The sequence below is a fragment of the Dendropsophus ebraccatus genome, chromosome 6 (assembly GCF_027789765.1).
Source record: "Dendropsophus ebraccatus isolate aDenEbr1 chromosome 6, aDenEbr1.pat, whole genome shotgun sequence".
NCBI lineage: Eukaryota > Metazoa > Chordata > Amphibia > Anura > Hylidae > Dendropsophus > Dendropsophus ebraccatus.
The window spans coordinates 67094932-67118831 of record NC_091459.1 but is presented as its reverse complement, the minus strand read 5'-3'; the positions used below and the strand labels follow the sequence as shown (position 1 = coordinate 67118831).

Sequence of the window (23900 nt, the reverse complement as noted above, 5' to 3'; positions counted from 1 at the left end):
TCAAAACGGCTCCCCTTCAGCCAATCAGTGCTGAAGAGGAGCACTTATTGGCTGAAGAGGAGCCGTTTGAAATTCCCGGCTCATCTCTTCAGCCAATCAATGCGCTGAAGAGGGGAGCCGGGGATTTTGAAGACCAGCGATGCGGAGCAGGCAACATATGTTCTTGGCCGCCGCGGCGGGGGCGATCGGAGCGGGGGGGGGCAATTGGAGCAACGGCGGGGGTGGCGATCGAGCCGGCGCAGGGGGCTGCGGATGAGCGGAGGGCCGGGCTGCGAGCGGGGGGCCGGACTTTGGGCAGCGGGACTTTCGTGAGTCGTTTACACGGAACAATCGGCAAATTTTTTGCGAACGACGATTTAAGAACAAGTTAAAAGATCAAAATGAACGATATCTCGCTCGTCGTGCGATCGTTCGCTGCGTTTACACGTACGATTATCGTTCGAATTCGATCGTTATCGTGCAAATTCGCACGATATTCGTTCCATGTAAACCCACCATAAGGGTGCATTTACACCGAAAGATTATCTGACAGATTATCTGCCAAAGATTTGATGCCAAAGCCAGGAACAGACTATAAACAGAGATCAGGTCATAAAGGAAAGCCTAAGAAATCTATCCATTTCAAATCCATCATTTTTTACTGGAACAAGCACCATGACGTATGATATAAAATAGGATGTGAAAACTGCAAAATTTACCCTTTACACCTGTGTAGAGAAGTCATAATGCAAAAAGGGGGTGACAGTGTCACTTTAAGTACCTATTTCTTCTGGTAATTAGTTTTGAATAAATAATTTGTGTTTCAATTTCATCTAATTTTCAGAGATTTGATTAAATAACTTACTTTCTTTAGGGAAATCACCCCACAGAGTTGCTATTTTAACATCTTTTGTGACTTGATCATCTACCTTACAGATTTGATCAAATCCCTATTTTCATCACTTCCCTGCGAGCTCTGCCTTTAGAAAAGATGATTGGTAACCTACACAAAGAGCTGACAACAATAGGAGGAAAAGAACAGGCATATCAGGAGAAGGAGGATAGTTTTTTTTAAACTAAAAGGTGTTTCCAGCCTAAATTAAAAAAGTATGCTTTTGCTGGGGTTGTTGGGGACACAACATTGCAGGATACTAACTTGTCCCACTCTGCCACAGTTGTCAGTTCCCGGGCTGCCCACTGTCCTCTGCTCTCCGCCGCTGAATGCCATAATGTCTAAACATCCATTTCCTGTGGAAACAGCACCTTACGGGAAGTTGTCAGAATGATGACATTGTCCGAGAGTGGAGGACAGTGGGTGGCCCAAGAACTGGTAACTGCAGCGGAGCAGAACAGGTGAGTATATAGCACTGTTGTTTTCCCTCTGCCCAGGCCTACAAGTTTATCTATATTAGTTGAGATATGAATACCCCTTTAACCCCTTTGTATCAAGAGCACAAGATTTGGAAAGTTACTCTCATGTATATTCTCCATCTTTCAGGTGTCCCTTTGAAACCTCATAGTGAATTTATTGTTAATGAGTCCTTAAACAGAAGCATTAAGGTAACATGGATAACTAGATTCAACCAATCTGCTGAGCCAGTCTTATATATCCTGCAAAGACGATGGAATTTTGGAATTCATCCCAGTGAAGATCTGTCCACACCCTGGCAGACAATAACCGTGGTCAGTACACAACACATAAAACATAACTAATATAATGGTGGCTTTGAAATAAAATATTTATATTTTTTTTGACTCATTGATCCTAAGGAGCCACATTTTTATTATTAATAAATTAGATAATAAATTTGCCAGTGGCAATTTTTTTCTTCAGTTCTGCAGGAGAGAACGCAGATGTTTCTAGACCATCTAGATATATCTGTGTGGCATTATGAGAGTACCATGAACAGTCCCCAGGTATTTTTCTTCTCTTGTACCAGTGTACAAGAAGGAAAACACAGACAACAGTGTCTCTCTTAAAGGGACTTCCTGGCAAAATTTCTTAATGACCTGTCCTCAAGATAGGTCATCACTAGTTTGGTGGGGCTCAGACACACTAATTCCCCACTGATCAGATGTTTGCCAGAACCATGGTGCCACCCTATACAGTGAAACAAAAAGGAAACAGCTCTGCACATTGTGTAGTGGTCATTTTTTAAAGTTGATGATAGCTGAGATGCAGTAACCCAGAATACAATGTATGGAGCTATCTGCTGTGTAGGATGGTCCACTAGCTCTGGCAAAAAAAACCTATAGGCTGGGGGTGCCAGGTGTATTAGTTCCATTGGTCTCATACATACAAAGTATCTTGAGGATAGGTCATTAATACATTTTTCCCATAAAACACCTTTGAGTGGATGAGGGGTTGGCCACAGGTTTGGTTAACATTGTCACATGCTCCTCTATCCTCGACCATCTTATGCATAGAATTACAATTCAGCATACAGGCTAGGTCAGCACAGCCTGGAGTAGAGAGAAGAAAAAAGTACCTGGGTAGGTATCCTAGCGCTGCCAAAAGTATAAAACATAAAATGGCTGATTTATTGGATAAAATCAGTAAAAATGTACATAAAATAAGCAATAACGCATTTCGGGAGTTGCATCTCCCTTCATCAGATTGCATGTATGCCATGTGCCAAACAGCTTGTTGTTCACTGTTTACTGTTGCTTATCCCCGCCCCCTAGGCGGGACTGGCGCCTTTTTTCAGCTCATAAACAAGCTGTTTGGCACATGGCATACATGAAATCTGATGAAGGGAGATGCAAATCCCAAAATGCGTAATTGCATACTTTATGTACATTTTTACTGATTTTATCCAATAAATCAGCCATTTTATGTTTTATACTCTACTCGTGAAGGAATTTTTGGCAGCGCCAGGATACCTACCCAGGTACTTTTTTTCTTCTCTCTACTGCATGAAAGCACGGGTCCCGACACTGGGAGAGTCCCGTTTCCTGGATCCTTCGGCCGGCAGCCACCATCCGACGCTACAAGTTACCCCATAGTGGGGTGATACGCACAAAGCCCAACGGGCTAAAAGGTGAGAGTCCACCTACACTTTTAATTCACACACTTTCATGTAACAGGGTTACACAAGGCGCCATCTTCCTGGCTCCTTTTTCCTCTTGTTTTATTTCTAGCACAGCCTGGAGGAAGGGTGTCTGATATCAGTGCTCCAAGGTACATAGGGAGCTATTTTCAGTAAATGTAGTGTATTCACTGAGCAATTTTACTATAACGTGGAAAATCCCTTTAAGGCCTATGTCATCCAAAATGCCATCCAACCCCATCCTTGGTGGGCATGTCCTTGAGGTTCAATGATGACTTGTTGTTGAATCAAGGCTGTTCCTTCCACTAGCCATGACATATAATAACAAAAATATCATTCTCAGGACCAGTACGGGTCTGAACAATCAGATCCGGACAGATAAAAACTTTCGGCATGTCTCTATGACATGTTTAAAGTTATTTTATGACAGGTGCACTTTAAGCTCCATTCACTTCAATCCAACTGAGTTTTAAAGCCCCAGCCAAAGTGGGGACAAGAGCAGTGCTGTCTGTGGAAGAAAGTGGCCATGTTTTTCTAATGCTGGATAACCCCTTTAAAAATAAAATGCTATCCAACAGCATTTATATGAGTTTTATTTATTCAGATACATATTACACTATGGCAACATTTCAGAGCATATACATTTTTGAGCCTCCTCAAATTATGTGTAGAAGTCCAAATGTTGTCATTTTGTGATATGATTTGATGAGAAAAAATTCATACACTGGATAGTGTATGGAAGTGCTGTCAAATAATGTTTTATTCTAGATTTTGGATACAAGTGACACTGAATTTCCTTTTAGTGTTTTGTGTAATTTAAGACAACCATTGTCTTTTTTTCTCCTATCTAGAAACCTAATATGTTGTGACTGTCATATTGTATAGAGTATAGCACTTAAAGGGCCAAAACGGTCCATCACTGACCAGCAGCCCACTGATCAGCTGTTCAGTGCCCAGACTACACATCAACTAGTGTGGGAAGCTGGTGACTCCAGCTCAGTTCCTGTTCAAGTGCACAGAGGCTGTCCATCAATAATCGGGCCTGGTCACTACACAGTGAACAAAGACCACTGCTTACTCTGTGGTGTGGACACTGAACAGTTCATGGGCAGGGGTGTCTGCACAGTGAGTGATGATCTATCTTGTAGATAGACCATCAATCTATTTTGCCAGGAAAACCCCCTTAAAGAGAACCGAGGGATGATTGACAGGCAGAGGACAGTAACGGACCTTTCTGTCTTTCATTCATCCCCTCGGAGTTTGGTGACTAGACACGGGCGGGGAGCCACCCAGATGACTACCTCCCTGCCTCTGCCTGTCACGCGCCCAGGGAATTAAAGTGCTTTTTTTCAGTTATACAGCACCTGCTGCAGCCACGGCCAGTACGTGCTGCGGCTGCTGCAGCAGCTGTATACAGATTGGGCTGATTGGTTCCCTTTAAAGTTTACTAAACTATAATAAAAATAATAAATATGTGTGTGTAACTCCCTTCCTTCTGTGTTTATTAGACAGCAGCTCGCCATTTTATTATGACAGATATAAGGCCAGGAAGATGGTACCAGTTTCGGGTAGCTGCAGTTAACATGCATGGAACACATGGTTTTACAATTCCAAGTAAACATATCCATTGCACCAGAGGTAAGAATTACATATGTGTGTGCAATTGTAAAATTTACCTAATACATCTCTGTTTTCCTTGCTCAGTACATAACCCAGCGTCAGTATAAGTAAATCTGTAACTTGCTCCACAACAGAACAAACTAACCTTTAGATTTTGTGACACTAGTTCCATATTGTTTTCCTAGCACTGAAAACATGCATGTCTACACTGCTGGAAATGAGGGGGGAGAAATCCATCCATTAGAATCATTTTGAACACAGAGTCCTGACTAGTTACAAATACACACTTATGCCTCCATATGATTTAGATCACGAATATTGGATTGTAAAATCAGATTTCACAACAGATGTTCCACAAGTTGCTTTTGAATATGTGCCTATTTCAATCTGCAAACTCTGAATATTTCATTTTATATGATGCCAGCCTACTAATGATGAACAGGAATGCCATTAAAAGCTATGGACACCTTCTTTGGAATGGAAAAACTTATGTTTATCCACTCTGTGTTAGTTTTAGTCTACAATCTCCATTCTTTTATTCATTTTCAAATCCCCATTTAGTTTGCAGCCTGTTTCTAGGTTCAGATTCTAGGTTTAGGGTTCTCGGGCCCAAGGGGTTATGACATTGGGATGAAACACCAGGAGGCAGCTGCAGTTACTGTAGGGAAACTCCTGGTTTTCAGCCTTCTATCTAACTGCCTTCTGTGCTTCAGCCTTTCATATAGACAGATCCATAGGGGGTGGGGCCTATGCGGTGATGACGTCACAGATGGGGGCATGGCTAAGAGGCGCTAGGGGCGGAGCAATGTGGCACATAGGCCCCGCCCACATATATCAATCTACAGGTGATAAAAACTACTTTTTACCACAACAAGCACCATGAGGTATAATATAAAATAAGTAATGAAAGCTGTAACATTTTCCCTTTACACCTGTGGAGAGCAGTCAAAATGCAAATAGGGGGTGACAGTGTCACTTTAAGTGCTGCTCCATTAACACTGCTGCCCTAGGCACAGGCCTTCAGTTGCTCAGCGACATACACGTCCCTAAGCCCATGTAAGTATTAGCTGCAGACTCAGTTCTGTGTGCTTCCCTTCATATCCATGCAGTGTTCCACTGGGATCCCAGTACGATCTGTGGTTGGGTATGACCCAACAAGCACCAAGCTTTGACATTTATACTGTTTTATAATGTCTTTCTGTCTTTTGCACTGTGGCTGCATTTATACCAGGCATGGCTATAAACTGTCCAGATGGAAGGGAGGAGTTGGGTGGGGGGCAAACTGGGCACATGCCAGGGGCCCCCATCCCCCTGGGGCCGCCTAGCTCCTTCATTAGTGGAGCAGGAAGCAGAGCAGCACAAGCCGCTCCCCTGCTCTACTAATGAACGAAGGAGCTGAGCTGTGAGACCGCAGAAGAAGAGGGAGAAGAGGAGGCGGGGGGGGGGGGGTTGGTATGTAGAGGGTCGCGGAGGCTGGGGGCGGGACTTGTGACTAAGGGGTGGGGCTTACGGTGGCAGGTGGGCTGAGCCTCGGGGGTCTTTATAAAACAGTAACCCCCTTCCCATATACTTTTTAGAGCCTAGCAAACAGTATAAAGAAAGGGGGCAGGGGATCTTGTATGATGCGGTCCCCCCTTCCACCATATACTGTTCAGGGCCCTCCTCCCTTTGTATCTATGGGCACCAGGCCCTGAGCAGTACGCAGAACATGAGGGAGGTGGGTGCTGAATCACACAGGATCCCCTCCCCCATTCAGGGCCTAGTGAATAGTATATGGGGAGGGGATTCTGTATGATACAGTACCCCCATATCTCTCCCCTGCTCTACTACTACTCCCAATACTGCTCCTAATACTGCTCTACTACTACCCCCAATACTACCCCAAATACTGCTCTACTACTACCCCAATACTGGTCTACTACCCCTAATACTGCTCTACTACTATCCCCAATACTACTTCTAATACTGCTCTACTACTACTACCCCCAATACTGCTCTACTACTACCCCAATACTGGTCTACTACCCCCAATACTACCCCTAATACTGCTCTACTACTACCCCAATACTGGTCTACTACCCCCAATACTGCTCTACTACTATCCCCAATACTACTTCTAATACTGCTCTACTACTATCCCCAATACTACTTCTAATACTGCTCTACTACTACCCCCAATTCTGCTCTACTACTATCCCCAATACTACTTCTAATACTGCTCTACTACTATCCCCAATACTGCTCTACTACTACCCCAATAGTACTCCTAATACTGCTGTACTACTACCCCAATACTGCTCTACTACTACCCCAATACTACTCTTATACTGCTCTACTACTACCCCCAATACTACTCCTAATACTGCTTTACTACTACCCCAATACTGCTCTACTACTACCCCCAATACTACTTCTAATACTGCTCTACTACTACCCCAATACTGCTCTATTACTACCCACAATACTGCACTACTACTACCCCCAATACTACTCCTACTACTGCTCTACTACTACCCCCAATACTACTCCTACTACTGCTCTACTACTACCCCCAATACTACTCCTACTACTGCTCTACTACTACCCCCAATACGGCTCTCACTACCATTGATACTATTACCCCCACTCCTAATACTACTACTACTCCCAAAACTGCTACTCCCCTTATCTACTACTACACCCCTCATCTTCTGTGCTTCTACTGTTACTACACCCCTTATCCACTATGCCTATACTACACCCATCATAACAAGCAAAAAATTAAAAAAAAATTAAAAAAAAAATTGAGAAAAGAAAAAAACGAGATTTTAATTTTTTGCCCATATCACCCCAGCCCTAGGAGATGCTATGTGCTGGGGGGGTAACTATCAGGGGAGATGCTATGTGCTGGGGGGGGTTAACTATCAGGGGAGCTGCTATCTGCTGAGGGGGTAACTATCAAGGGAGATGTTATGTGCTGGGGGGGGGGGGCTAGCTAAAAGGTGCATAACCTACAGTGAGATGCCTCCTATGTTGGTGGATACTACATACTGGGTGGTGGAGGTAACTACCAGGGGAATTACCTACAGAGGGATACCGACTATATGTACCATGGAGGCATAGAGGGACCTACCTACTATATGGGGCACAAAGGGGTCTTATTTAAGGTCACAAAAGATCACCCCACCTCGAGCAGCGCGCCAACCGCTGACAAAAAAGTAACGTGTGTAGGGACCTTAAATTGCTGCTACAATGTTTTAGCATTTGGGGCCCCACCTTCAACTTTGCCCAGGGCCACATTTTGTCTAAAACCGGCCCTGCCCTGAACAAGCTTCTCTACTGAGTGAAATAGGAAGATAGCATTAGTCTAGAGTACAGTTTGGAGGAAGGAAGAGCACACTAGCATTTCTACCTGTAAGACTTTGTCAAGAATCCAGGATATCTTGTGACATTAGTTACCCTTGCTAAGAAAACAGTGCTGGATTGAAGGAAGGAAGGGAGGAAGGAAGGAAGGACCTTAGTGGGCCCCCATCCATGCCTAGTACCATATGACAGCCAAGCTATATGACTGCCAAGCGACATCAGATCTGCACACCACTGTTGGAAACTGCAGCATCTGTTGGGAGTAAAGACTTTGGCCCAGATTTCTCAAACTGTGTCAAATAGAAACTGGTGTAAACTGCTCAATGCATTGAATCAGCCCAGAGGTTTCATTTGACCACAGTTGAAAGTAAGTTGATTAATTCAATTAGTCTGGGCCTATTGTACAAGCTTTGAGTCAAACAGTGTAATGGCACACGGTCATGTCCGGTATCCCCTACCTGCTGCAGGTCGCTCTGTCCTGTGGACATCTGCTTTTTCTCAATATGCTTCCGGCAGCCTCTCCTGTTCTGAGCTGACCTCCTGGAGGATTGTACTCCCTCTAGTGGCAGGCTGGCACCTGGCACCTGAAGCTCAGCCCATAGGTTTTGAAGAATTCCAGGCTGTTCACCTGAGGGTACATAGCCACAACCTCCACATCTCTGTGCTCAGTTGTTGGTGTATTCCAATAGGCAAAAGAACACTGCAGAGACACTATCACGTGTCTGGACGTCAGTGAACTAGCCAGCCTTTCCTCCGGGAAGGAACAACCAAGGCAAGGAATGTCTCCGATCAAGGAAACCACCCAAGCAAGGTATCCATCCACAGACAGCTGTTTCAGGGTATTTGCCCCTCATCAGTGTGGAGTAGGATTCTGGCTAGTGGGAGCAATTACCTAGTAAGTGCATGCAAAAGGACGCTGGTTGACCTCAGGGAGATCAACCAGAACACTGCAGAGACACCATCACATGTCTCAATGTCAGTATATTCCAGAACATTGCCCCCTGGGAAATCAGATATGAAAAAGAACACCGCAGAGACACCATCACGTGTCTCGACGTCAGTGAACTAGCCAGACTTTCCTCTGGGAAGGAATAAACAAACCAAGGAATGTCTCCAATTAAGGAAACCACCCAAGCAAGGTATCTATTTTTGGTGTATTTCAGTCTGATAACCTGTCTGAGCTCCCGGCTATTTGCCACTTCCTCACTTCCTAGCATCCTTCTAGCTGTTAAGTCTTGCTCCATTTCTAATTATCAGTGTAGCTCCAGTGTGAACAGAATCTTCTCATATATTAAAGTGTGACCGCAGAAGAAGACCATCTAGTTCCGGGCTCCTGTATTTCTTCACTACCATTAGTTAGTGCTCACAGGGGAGCTTCACTGAGGGTAGCAACCTGGAGGTTTCTTATAACGAAGCCCATCCCACCTTGCAGCAGGCTTTGGTGAAAACCGGGGGGCTCCATAGATTCAGCTCCTTGGGGAAGCTATATCAGCACTCCAGGGGATCTACCTCCTCTTGACTGGTCCATCCTTTAGGCTAGGGTCTGCTCCAGAGAGAGAATGACAAATAAATTAGCAACATTTAGAAAAGTAAAAGAGAACAAATTGTTTAACCTGTTATTGACGCAGGATGAGTATACTGGTCCTGCCACCATTATTGGTAAACAGAGAGGGCTCACAGTGCGGGCCCTCTCTGCAGCATGCGGTACCAAGTTGCTAAGTGCAGCTGGAGACCACATGTATTAGGCGGAGCGGCCGGTCGCGGCTGTCGGGTAATTAACTGCTTAAATGCAGCTGTCAAAGTTCGGCAATCTATTGATCTGGTCTGCTGCACACCAGACCAATACAGCTCTGATCTAATGGATCCATGCTGTATTATGAATACTACACTGATCTATATAATAGATCAGTGTAGTTGTATTAGAAGTCCCCCAGGGGCTTTTTATTAATAAAAAATCCCCTCCCCTAAAAAAAGTTTAAAATAAACTGTCAGGACAGGAGAGGTAGGGACAAGACACGACAGTGAGCCCTGATGCTGACCCACCCACTGTCCCTACCTACTTGCCTCATACGGCCCTACCTAGCCGCGGACAACCACGAAGGTAGTCCCGGCGCTAGAATAGGTGTAAACACGGAACAAGACAGACGAACAAACACAAAGGGAAGGTCAACAAGCCAAAGTCCAAACCAAACGGGCAACGCGGTACAAAGTCGGGTAACAATCGGATAGTCAGAGGTCAGGCGGAAGGTCATATAACAGGTCAAATGAGCAGAGGGATCAGGAATGGGGTACGCAGGAGTAGACAGGGGAAGCTGGGATCAGGGTATGAACCTAAATAGAGAGCTGAGAGACTGGCTCAGCTTTCTTTTATGAGGATCAAGAGCCAGGTCTGGATCCCCATTGGACGGGTGCTCTGATCCTCCAGGTTGCGGACAGGCAGAGGAACACGTCAATGAAACAGACTTGCTCAGGGCTAGCAGAGTTCAGTGTAACTCTTGCATTGCCGGAAGCTGAAAAGAAATCGGGTGTGTCACACAAAAGCAAAAACACAGGCCCAGTTCACACCAGGCTACTGCACATTCCTGACATCACCCTTCTTTTCCCATCTTATAAACAAAAATATATAACTAAATAAAAAATTAAACATATTTGGTTTTGCCGCATGTGTAATCGCCCAATCTATTAAATGATCACATTCATGATCTTGCACTGTAAACGGCGTAACAAATAACGGCAAACAATAAAAGCGTTATAAGGATGGTAATAGAGCAATTTTTGTACGATAGGGCAAACGGCATAAACACAAAATCCCTCAAAATAAAAGAAATTGCAATTCTTTTCAATTTCACTGCACAAATAATTTTTTTTTAAACAGAAGGAGGACAAAATGAAAGCACAAAAATGAAAATTGGCTCAGTCCTTAAAGTGTACCCACAATCTGACCCCCCAAACTACTTGTACCTTCAGATAGCTGCTTTTAATCCAAGATATGTCCTGGGGTCCGTTCGGCAGGTGATGCAGTTATTGTCCTAAAAAACTACTTTTAAACTTGCAGCCCTGTGCCAAACAGCCGTGGCCTAAATTGTGTATGCATTAGGCTGGCACACCCTTTTTGTCCCTCCTCCCCCTCTCCTCATCATTAGGAATACCGCAGGCAGATTTTCTCCTATTCATCACCTGTGTCAGCACAGTAGTAGCTGTAGTTTTCACTGCAGTGTAATAGGAAAAATGGTGAAAAGGGCGCGGAGGAGGGACGGAGGGGTGGTACAAAGTTAGGGCAGAGATACTTCAAGCCACGGCTGTTTGGCACAGGGCTGCAAGTTTAAAAGTTGTTTTTTAGGACAATAACTGCATCACCTGCCGAACGGATCCCAGCACAGATCTTGGATTAAAAGCAGCTATCCAAAGGTACAAGTGGTTTGGGGGGGACAGATTGTAGGTACAGAGTCGCTTTAAGAGGTTTAAGAGAAGAAATATAAACATAGCACATGCTATATGTAAATGTGACAACACATATTCTAAGGGATCTCAATCAGGCCTGAAATGGTTTGTTTATTGACCACCCAAGTTTTCCAGTCTCCTAATTTCTTTATAAGCCTTCCATATATTATATAGTAATATTTAATTTATATTATGGTATAGAGTATCTGTAATTCTATTATTGACTTTCCAACTGCAAAGTGTGATATTCATAAAATCTAGATGTTCTTATTGTAATTGTTGTTATTTGTATGAAATTAGTATGTAAAGCTCTTTTTATATACATAAATACTGCTTTACCACTTTATCTTCACTCTTTTTTCTCTAGATCCAATGCCACCAGCTGCTCCAACTGGTCTTAGAAAATATAACCTAAAGGTTACCCATGAGGGCACTGTCAGTGTGAACATTGGCTGGGATGTGCCACCAGAACATGACCTAAAAATTAATTATTACAGGATATGCTGGAAGTTTAAGAATACTGGAAAGCTGCATTCAGAAAGGACGGAAGAGAGTTGTGTTTTAGTAGATGGGGTGTGTAATGCACATTTTTAGTTTCCTATTTACATCAAGTTAATGCTTGTAATTTTACAAGCACTTGTGTTGTCTTTTCATTTAGGCTATAACAGAATTTACACTGCAAGGCCTGCAATCTGACAATGAGTACCTTGTGAGAATACAAGCTGTTTCTTACTGGAGAGAAAGAAGAATGAAGAGTCCAAAGGCACAGTTCATTTTTACTACCGCACGGCAAGGTGACACCATGACAGATCTCACACTTTTGTGCGCTATATAGAATAACTCTAACAAATGTACTTGAGAAACTGCTTCTTTTCAAATTTTTTCTTAAACAGATTTGAAGCCAGCAAGCATGAATCCTGCTATGAATTTGTGCAAGAGACAAAACAAATCCTACAAAAGTAGTAAAAATGCTTTGAAAGTATTTTATTTTTACCACAATAATCAGTTTAAAATACATTTATCCTGGAAGCAAACATCAGGTAAGTTATCTTGTACTACCTTGCATTAAAAGGGTATTTTTTTTTTTTTTTTATAAAACACTGGGACTGCAGAAAAAAAAAAGTTATACTTACCCTGGTTGCCTGTAGACCCAGATGTGGTCTTCCAATTCCTTGCTGCTCCTCTCTCCCTGCTTTTGAGATGACATGTCAGAGCAGACCTGAAAATGGTTGTTTTGACTAATTACCAGCAATGTAGGCTGTTCTAATAAAGCTTTTAGGATACGCAACAAATACGCAGCAGATTTGTTGGTACAGATTTGATGCTGTGTTCAGTTATTTAGATCTAATCTGCTGTGAGTTTGCTGCGTATCGCAGCAGTAAATACGCTGCATATACGGTGTGTGGGTTTATACCCTTAGGAGGTGTTGGGAGCTGTGTGAGTGTGAGGGTAGAAACACAAGAAAAAGAGGCATCAGATGTCCCAGACACACCACCAGGACTGAGATGACTCAATTTCATAGTCCACTAGCCACAGGCAGCACCTTCATTACACACGCTTTCTCTTCATGGACCATTTCCAGGTGCTTTGAAAATTCAGTGTCATGGCACTCATTACATATTCTGCCATTACATTACACAGCCAGCCACCGTTGCCTTTGTTTTCAATGATGTCATGAAAAAGAAACCTGGACTGTTAAAAGCTGGAAGTATATTGACTTAGGGTATAAACCCACACACCGTATATGCAGCAGATATGCAACAAATACGCAGCAGATTTGTTGGTACAGATTTGATGCTGTGTTCAGTTATTTAGATCTAATCTGCTGCGATTTTGCTGCGAGTTTGCTGCGAGTTTGCTGCGTATCGCAGCAGTAAATACGCTGCATATACGGTGTGTGGGTTTATACCCTTAGGGTATAAACCCACACACCGTATATGCAGCGTATTTACTGCTGCGATACGCAGCAAACTCGCAGCAAACTCGCAGCAGATTAGATCTAAATAACTGAACACAGCATCAAATCTGTACCAACAAATCTGCTGCGTATTTGTTGCATATCTGCTGCATATACGGTGTGTGGGTTCATACCCTTAAAGCGTAACTGTCACTTTTTTTTTTTATTGCAGAAATCAGTAGTATAAGCGTATAAGTATACAGAAGGAGTATAAGCCTCCTTCTGTACTCAAGAAGCAATCTCCCAGCCTAGCCCTCCCCCCCCCCCCCCCCGACTTCTTATCTGTGCATTATAAGGCAAACACGTCTTCATTACAGAGAAGCCAGTGAAGACGGGCTCTGCTCTCTCCATTCTATCCTTATGGAGGGGGGAGGGGCCGAGGGAGATGAGGGAGCAGGAAGAGGTGACATGAAGGTCAGCTGTTTGTAGACTCTCTGGGCAGGGCAGCTTTAACCAGAGGGCACATGGTGCACGTGCACTTACCCCTCCATGGCGCCCCCTGCAGGGCCCCCCCGTCCGCCGCTGCCCCCGCCTGCCCGCTGCTGCTGCAGCACTTCAGCAGCAGCGATACTGACAGAGAGAGAGCCATTGGCTCCCTCCCTGTCAGTCACTCTTGTGGCCGCACTTCCTGCGGTCACAAGAAGCCGCACTCTCCCTCTAGCGCCCGACGTCACCAGAGCGTCGGCGCAAGGGTAAGGGGAGTGCAGCCTCTTGTGACCGCAGGAAGTGCAGCCTCAAGAGGGAAGAGAAGAGGAACGCGTGGACCTAGGTGAGTAAAAGTGTTTGTTTTTTTTCAATGTTATATGGGACGGGGAGCGCATATGCTATTGGGGAGCACAGGGGAGCTATATACTATGGGGGAGCACAGGGGGCTATATACTATGGGGGAGCACAGGGGAGCTATATACTATGGGGGAGCACAGGGGAGCTATATACTATGGGGGAGCACAGGGGAGCTATATACTATTGGGGAGCACAGGGGGCTATATACTATGGGGGAGAGCACAGGGGGGCTATATACTATTGGGGAGCACAAGGGGCTATATACTATGGGGGAGCACAGGGGAGCTATATACTATGGGGGAGCACAGGGGAGCTATATACTACTGGGGAGCACAGGGGGGCTATATACTATGGGGGAGCACAGGGGAGCTATATACTATTGGGGAGCACAGAGGAGGTATATACTATTGGGGAGCACAGGGGAGCTATATACTATTGGGGAGCACAGGGGAGCTATATACTATTGGGGAGCACAGGGGGCTATATACTATGGGGGAGAGCACAGGGGGGGCTATATACTATTGGGGAGCACAGGGGAGCTTTATACTATGGGGGAGCACAGGGGGCTATATACTATGGGGGAGCACAGGGGAGCTATATACTATGGGGGAGCACAGGGGAGCCATATACTATGGGGGAGCACAGGGGAACCATATACTACTGGGGAGCACAGGGGAACTATATACTACTGGGGAGCACAGGGGGCTATATATTATGGGGGAGCACAGGGGAGCTATATACTATTGGGGAGCACAGGGGAGCTATATACTATTGGGGAGCACAGGGGAGCTATATACTATTGGGGAGCACAGGGGAGCTATATACTATTGGGGAGCACAGGGGAGCTATATACTATTGGGAAGCACAGGGGAGATATATACTATTGGGGAGCACAGGGGAGCTATATACTATTGGGAAGCACAGGGGGGCTATATACTATTGGGGAGAGCACAGAGTGGCTATATACTATTGTGGGAGAGCACAGGGGGGCTATATACTATTGTGGGAGAGCATAGGTGGGCTATATACTATTGTGGGAGAGCATAGGGGGGCTATATACTATTGGGGGAGAGCACAGGGGGGCTATGTACTATTGTGGGAGAAGGGGGGCTATATACTATTGTGGGAGAAGGGGGGCTATATACTACTGGGGAGAGTGCACAGGGGGGCTATATACTAATGGGGGAGCGCACAGGAGGGCTGTATACAACTGGAGGAGCACATGAGGGTCTATATACTACAGGGACACCTTAAAACTATGGAGGCACAGAGGGGTGTAACTATGTAGGGGTACAGAGGGGTGTTAGTACTGTATAGGGGTACAAGGGACCTAACTACTGTATGTGTTGGAGCCTAAAATATTTGTCTGGCAGATTCTGGAGAGAAGATTCACAGCCAGGAGAAGACTTCAAGGTGGCCCAGGCTGGAAGGAGAGAAAAAGAAAAGGTGACAGACTCTGATTGGAGAAGACACCCCTGGTGAGTCACTGGATGTAACTGCACTCTGTTATAGGGTTGTAGTGTTAGGGGTCATGATGTGGCGGCGTTATGTAATGGTATCATTGGTGATATCTTTCTGTTTTGTTTAGTGCAGTTTTTATGTAATAAGTAATCACTGTATGGTGGAAATAGTGCTATAAGGTAACTACTGTATGTATTGGGGCTCTTGATACAGTGTGGGGGCAAATTCAGTACATTATACAATGTGCCGAAAGGGAAGAGGGGGGCCCACTCTTGAGGGCTGTGCACTGGGCCCACCAATGTATTAAAATGGCCCTGTGTCTGGGCACCTAAAATGCTGGATACTGGGGTCAGAAAGGTCAGTGCTTATCTATGAACTTACTGAGAGAAGATTGCAGATTGTTGTGCTTTGCAAGACCGCTCCGTGCTCAGTCACTCCTAACAGCCCCTCCCCTCTCCATAGCCACATAATGTACAGAGAATCCTGCTTCTTCTGAAGTGAGGGGGGAGGCTGGGAGATTGCTTTTTCAGTACAGAAGGAAAGTCTTTTGGTTTATAAAACCTATTACAGAGTTTCTTAAAATCGCTTGAACTGTTGATATTTAATGTTTTCAAAAAAATGACCCTGAAATGACAGTTACACTTTAAGCAACAAATCCAGGTTTTGTATGAAATCTAATGACAGGTTTGAGTATGGAGGTCTTGTGGTGAGCGCTTTAATCCTGCTCACTCACACACAGCAAGAGTTTCCCACAAATGTCTCCACCAGACTGCAACACTTCTTGGACCTGCTCAGTCACCAGACTCACTGCCACCTGAGCATTTTTGGTGAACCAGCTGTGATGACTGTCAAAGGCCCATAGACAAGGACAGGGTAAAACCTGACTCCTTCATAGGACCAGCTCCAACCTGAAGACTGCAGGCTGCTCTAGATAAGTGCTCACACAAGACAAAAGACAGGACAAACAATACACAACATAATGTTCTCTCCGTGTTTGCGTGGGTTTCCTCCGGGTACTCCGGTTTCCTCCCACACCCAAAAACAAACATTAAATAAATATACAGGTGGTCCTCGGGTTACGACGGTCTCGAGTTACGACGTTTCGTGGTTACGACGCTTTGTTCCGACGCCTTGTTCCGACCTACGCGGTTCCGTCGTAAGTCGAGTACGTGCAGTGGCGGAAGAATACAGTACAGTACTGTACTATACTATACAGTGACAGGTTCCAGACTGAGAAAAACGAGTCTCTTGGCTGCTATAACGCCCTGCATTATGGCTCCCAAACCTAAGCCAGACTCTGCTGATGCCAGTGCATCAAAGAAAAGGAAGGCTATCACCATGGAGGTAAAATTAGATATCATAAAGAGATATGATAAGGGGGAAACAGCGACAGACATTGGTCGGTCATTAGGACTTAGTCGTTCGACTGTTGCTACGATTATCAAGGATAAAGATCGTATTCTTGAACATGTGAAAGGATCTGCTCCTATGAAAGTCACAGTGATAACAAAGCAGCGCAGTGGGCTTATCATTGAGATGGAAAGATTGCTGGTGCTGTGGTTGGAAGACCAAAACCAACGCCGTATCCAGTGGCGTAGCGACCGCAGTCGCAGGGGTCGCCGCCGCGACCGGGCCGCTACCAAGGGGGGGCCCGCGAAGCCCCCCCTTACCACTGCACTGCCCGCCTCCCACTCCCTCTTGTGACCGCAAGCAATGTTTTGCTTGCGATCACAAGAGGCAGGGGCCCCCGGCTGTCTTGCGGCCCCGAGGGAGCTCTGTGTGCGGCGGGGGGGAAGTACTTCCAGCGCAGGGAGCATCGCGTTAAGAAAAAAACAGGCCCCGCGAAGCTCCGCCCCCTCCGCGCTAAGCCCCGCCTCCCGCCGGGGGAAGCCCGCCAGCACGTGTGACCTGGGGGCTACAGAAATCATGCAGGTGAGTATAGATTTTTTTGTTTTTAAGGGGATGATGGGGGTGTAGTGGTATGATGATGGAACAAGAGGATGATGGGGGTGTAGTGGTATGATGATGATGGAACAAGAGAATGATGAGGGGTGTAGTGGTATGATGATGATGAAGGAACAAGAGGATGATGGGGTGTAGTGGTATGATGATGAAGGAACAAGAGGATGATGAGGGGTGTAGTGGTATGATGATGGAACAAGAGGATGATGAGGGGTGTAGTGGTATGATGATGATGGAACAAGGATGATGGGGATGTAGTGGTATGATGATGGAACAAGAGGATGATGAGGGGTGTAGTGGTATGATGATGATGGAACAAGAGGATGATGGGAATGTAGTGGTATGATGATGATGGAACAAGAGGAGGATGAGGGGTGTAGTGGTATGATGATGGAACAAGAGGATGATGGGGGTGTAGTGGTATGATGATGATGGAACAAGAGGATGATGAGGGGTGTAGTGGTATGATGATGGAACAAGAGGATGATGAGGGGTGTAGTGGTATGATGATGGAACAAGAGGATGATGAGGGGTGTAGTGGTATGATGATGATGGAACGAGGATGATGGGGATGTAGTGGTATGATGATGGAACAAGAGGATGATGAGGGGTGTAGTGGTATGATGATGAAGGAACAAGAGGATGATGAGGATGTAGTGGTATGATGATGATGGAACAAGAGGATGATGGGGGTGTAGTGGTATGATGATGAAGGAACAAGAGGATTATGAAGGAACAACAGGATGATGAGGGGTGTAGTGGTATGATGATGGAACAAGAAGATTATGAGGATGTAGTGCTATGATGATGATGATGGAACAAGAGGATGATGGGGGGTGTAGTGGTATGATGATGAAACAAGAGGATGATGAGGGGTGTAGTGGTATGATGATGATGGAACAAGAGGATGATGAGGATGTAGTGGTATGATGATGATGGAACAAGAGGATGATGAGGGGTGAAGTAGTGGTTGTAGTATGATGATGGAGGGGCAGGAGGAGGGGACAACATGGGGGGCATCTGTAAGGGGGATAAAATGGGGGGCATCTATATGGTTGATAACATGGGGGCAATCTATATGGGGGATAACATGGGGGGCATCTATAATAGGGACAACACAGAGGGCCATCTATAAGGGGGAAACATTGGGGGGCCATCTATAAGGTGGACTACACAGGGGGTGTATACAATAGGGGATATGTACTATAAGGGAGTCACATAGAGTCAGGCTACCCACTAAATGAGGGTGTAAAGGGGCCAATACAGATGTGCAGTTTGTAGAGAGATGAGGATGGTGTCAGTGTGTGGAGCCTAATATGTTTGTCTGGCAGATTCTGTGGATTTGTGGCTCCAAAAAGTTCTCATAATGGCCCAGGGCAGATGGAGAAGATGAAAAGGGAAGAACTCCGATCACAGAAGACGTCCCCTGTGAGTCACCTGATATATTTGCACTGTAATGTATATGGTGTATAGAGCCTGTGTAGAGCTGGGGCCACCTCTATATGACTGGATGAGGTGATATTGGTCTATGTACAGAGGATTTTATTCAGTAGCAGCGGTTGTTAGTCAGTATGTGGTAAGGGGGGGGGGCCCAAGTTGACCTCTTGCACCAGGGCCCAAGAGAATTTAGCTACGCCCCTGGCCGTATCCCTGTGAGCCTTATGGTCATTCGGGAGAAGGTTTGGCGATTGTTTGAGGCGCTGAAAAGAGAAAGGGGAGAAGAAAGTGAAAGTGAGGAGTTTGTGGCGAGTAGAGGTTTGTTTATGAGGTTTAAGGAGCGTGCCAATTTCCATAACATTAAAGTGCAAGGTGAAGCTGCTAGTGGTGATGACAAAGCCGCAAGAGAGTTTCCTAAAGCACTGGCTCAGATAATTGCGGAGGGGGATTACTGTGCCCAACAAGTGTTTAATGTGGATGAGACAGGCTTGTTCTGGAAACGCTTGCCTAACCGCACGTACATCTCCAAGGAGGAGAAGACAGCACCAGGTCATAAAGTCAGCAAGGAGAGACTGACTTTGCTTCTTGGAGGCAATGCTGCTGGTGACTACAAACTGAAGCCCATGCTAGTGTATCAGGCTGAGATTCCTAGGGCACTCAAGGGCATTTCTAAGGCTCAACTACCAGTCATCTGGAAGTCTAACAGGAAGGCATGGGTGACACTTGCAGTGTTTGAGGACTGGTTCAACAACTATTTTGTGGGAAGCGTGGAGCGCTACTGTACCTCCAAGGATATCCCCTTTAAAGGTGTTGCTCATTCTGGACAATGCCCCTGGACACCCTGCTGATGTGGATGACTTTCACCCTAATGTAAAGGTGGTTTACCTTCCACCTAATACCACTGCTCTAATACAGCTTATGGACCAAGGAGTCATTGCTACATTCAAGGCCTACTACCTCCGAAGGGTCATTGGCAATGCTTTACAAGCAACTGAAAAAAATAAGGACTTGACTCTAAAGGACTTTTGGAAAAAATACAACATCCTTGATGCTGTGCAGAACATTGCCGATTCCTGGGATGAGGTGAAGCAGACCAGTATGAATGGTGTGTGGAAAAAAACTGTGTCCCCAGTTTGTGACTGATGTCACAGAGGTTCAAGAGTCAGTGACTAGTGTCATACAGAACGTTGTTGCTATGAGTAAGACAATGAATCTGGAGGTGGAGGAGGAGGATGTCACAGAGCTACTGGCATCTCATGGAGAGGAGTTATCTGCTGAGGACCTTATACAGCTGGAGAAGCAAATCATAGAGGAAGAGGAAGACATGCCAACCCCAGAACCCAAGAGATTCACAAGGCAGGGCTTGGCAAGAGGGTTTGCCCTGATTAAAGAAGGGTTGTCTAAGTTTGAGGCTGAGGATCCCAACATGGAGAGGTACAGTAGTGTTGCCAGAGGAGTCATGGATTCCCTTAGATGTTACAAGGAGATCTTAGAGAAGAAGAAGATGGTCTCCTTCCAGACTAACCTGCAGCAGTACTTCAAGACGGCTGAGAGGCCTGCAACAGATCCTGTACCTGTACCCTCTACCTCAGCTGCCCATCTTGACTTACCTGCCCCAGTATCTCCAGCACCTTCTGCAGCTTCCTCCTAATAAGCCTCTTCTCTCTTTAGAATTTTTTTTTCTTACTGTACAGTACTGTACACTGTTTATTACTGTTAAAGTACTTACAGTACTGTTCTCTTTGTTACAGTACGTATGTACTGTTTTTTTCATTACAGTACCGTACACTCTTTAATACTGTTTATCATTATTAAACATACTGCACAACATTTTACTGTACCTATGTGTTTATTGATACTTATGTAGGGTACTGTGTTAGCATACAGTAGGTGTTAGGATAGGCTAAGTGTTTACAGCACAGTACTGTTATTATGGTACAGTACTGTATGAATGTATGATCCGACTTACGTCAAAATTCGGTTTACGACGCCGCGCAAGAACGGATCAACGTCGTAAGTCGAGGACCACCTGTATATAAAAAAGAAGGATAAACTAGCCGGGTCAGTAACAGTCTAAAGTCGCAGTACCAAGACAGAAAGCAAAGGAGAAGTCAGAGGGACAAGGCCAGGGATCAGACAAATCAGATAACAAAACCAGAAAACAACAGCTAGCTAGGCACTTCAGGAGAAAGGCTCTATAGCAGGCAACTTGAACATGATGGGGGTGGTAGTTAAATGGAGGCTGGAATCCCAGCCCCAGGCAAAGTCAGCGCGTCCCTGCACTCCACCACCGCACTACAACGTCAGAAGCCAGGAGCGCTAACCGGTGCTCCTGACATCAGCTTTGGCAAGTCCTATACACAGCTCATGTACTGTTGACACACATCCAGTAGCCCCCTGGTTTATTTTGGCATGAGCTGCTGCACTGTAGTGTGTTGGTCCTCACTTGTGTAAGTCATCCGACGTTAGCCTTTCATATCCATTATGAGCTATGCGCTGCAAACATTGAAAGTGGGAAGTTGTTATAATAATGTGACTCAACTGTATATTCTCATTAAATTCACACAACATTTAATTAAATTTCAACAATTCCTTCTTGGTGCATTACTTTTTTTTTGTCAATGAGTGTAATATAGAATTATAAGCACATTATAGCTGAAATCTTACACAGAAGCAGCATGGTGGATTCTACTGCCATCTAAACCCTATAATTTTTTTTGTCTAGACAATTATGTGGAACCCTATACTTACTTAATAAAATGGAGACCAGTCATATGTGGCAATAATGACACTTTTTCAGGGGGGCAAGCAGCTGTGAAGGTGAGCAATGCTTGTGTTTGTTATTTTTAACTCATAAATGAAGTACACATTTTCCAATAATATGCAAACACTTGCACTCAATATACAGACTGGAAATACTGGAGCAGAAAGAACATCTGCCCAATGTAAAAGTGCGTCACATCTAAAGTACAAACTACAGCTTGATAGCTACTTTACATATGTGCTACCAGTTGTTCTTAGGGCTCGTTCACACAGAGCAAAAGGAGCGGATTACGCAAGGAAATATTTCCGCCTGAAATCAACTGACGCTGAATTCCGAGCAGAATATAAGCAGAATGTAAGCAGAATCCGTGCGTATTCTGCTAGGAAAGTGTTCAGCTCGTAATCAGCTCTTGACAAATTCAGCGCGGAATACTCGAGGAATCCACGCTGAATCCGCATGCATTCAGCGCTGAAATTTAGCGAGTATTTGGTGAGTAAACTAGACTATACCAGAACATATACTAGAATCCTCCTCCCCCCCCTTTTCCCCATTTCCGCGCTGATTCAGCGAGTAATTTCCGCTTGTATTACGCACTGAATACGCGCGTATTCCGCGCTGAAACAGAAAATCAGAGCCCCATTGATTTGTATAGGCTTCCGCTAGCGGAAGAATGAACATGTTCATTCTTCTGGCGGAAAGCGGATTAGTTCAGTGCGGAAATCCCACTGTGTGAACTGCAGAGCAGAATTTCCATTCAACAGAATGGAAATTAGCTCTGCACCTATTTTAACGGCTGAAATTTCAGCGCTGATTCAGCGCAGAAATTCAGCTGCTTTTGCTCAGTGGGAACGAGCCCTTATATGCGAAGGAAGTTATAAGGGGCACAACTATAACTGAAACACTGGTTGCAGTTGCCCCCAGGCCCACCTGCCCTAAGTTAAGTTATAGTTGGTAAGCCTTGTTACTGGGGACAGCAGGGAACACATAGAAAATGTATTTCCTTCTAAACTGTGCCCCTGTAGTAAAGAAAAAAAATAGTAATAAAATGAGAAAATATTAATAATAATAATAAATAATAATAATAATAATATCATCAAAGTGATTAAAAACGTGTTTAAAAAAGCAGCAGTAAGCAGGGATCTTTACAGATAGCTTGCTGCTAACTGTAGAGGAGCAGAACACCTGTCAAAATTACAGATGCTCTGCTCCTCAGCCAAGACTTAGCACTTTCCCCCTATTTGATCCTGGCTGTGTCTTCACCTGCACTGCCACATCTCTCTCACAAGATCATTAGATGCTACAATGCAGAGGAAGATGCCATACAGACAGGTGTAGAGAGGGGTAAGTGTTATGCTGTGTTCACACATTGCATGTATGTTAAAAATGCAATATGGGAACACAGCCTGTCAGTAGTTTGTGAGCATTCTTCCAGCACTTGCGAACTGCAGACAGGACCAGGTCCCACTCATAGGCTTGCAAATGCAATTGCTAACTGCAGCAGCAGTCGAAAGGACACTACTCATCACCATATACTGTAAAGGGTCTGGTATCCACAAAGAACCCCCCCCCCCTCCGGTATGGGCACCAAGCGCTGAACAGTATATAAGGTGGGGCGGTACTACAGGCCCTGAACAATATGTGGGAAGGGGGCAGACTTCTCAACTTTTGCTGCAAGCAAAAAGAGACATTCAATGCAACATGCAATGCCCTAAAACCACCCCCCATAGCTACGCCCCTAAAGCAACATCCCCATAGCCACGCCTAAATACTTTTTTTCTCTGCTGTTCAATCATAAATTAGCGCCACACACTGCTGATTTTTTGTCTCAGAAAATGTGGCAAAATAAGATTGATACCATATACCATACTGCCACACTGTTACTGACCAAATCCAATAAAACCAATAATACCAGTAATACCAGTATATAAGGAACATACATTATCACTGCACCTTCACTACATAGTGACATATACCACTATACCATTACTAAAATCCAGTATACCAAGACCAATAATATCTATATATATATATATATATATATATATATATATATATATAAAAAAAATTTTAAACATACTATGACTGCACTGTGACGACCACCATT

At 44.9% G+C, this 23900-nt stretch overlaps 1 protein-coding gene across 1 annotated transcript in view; it reads left to right on the top strand.

The window, feature by feature from the left end:
* Positions 1 to 654: 654 nt before the first annotated feature.
* Positions 655 to 23900, top strand: part of LOC138795213 (anosmin-1-like) — a 35681-nt gene continuing 12435 nt past the window's right edge. The window contains exons 1-9 of the mRNA XM_069974210.1: positions 655 to 659; positions 1240 to 1332; positions 8508 to 8625; positions 8681 to 8830; positions 10417 to 10516; positions 11800 to 12005; positions 12091 to 12226; positions 12326 to 12472; positions 21758 to 21852. Coding sequence (XP_069830311.1) covers positions 655 to 659; positions 1240 to 1332; positions 8508 to 8625; positions 8681 to 8830; positions 10417 to 10516; positions 11800 to 12005; positions 12091 to 12226; positions 12326 to 12472; positions 21758 to 21852 — 1050 coding nt within the window. The remainder of the gene's footprint in view (positions 660 to 1239; positions 1333 to 8507; positions 8626 to 8680; positions 8831 to 10416; positions 10517 to 11799; positions 12006 to 12090; positions 12227 to 12325; positions 12473 to 21757; positions 21853 to 23900) is intronic.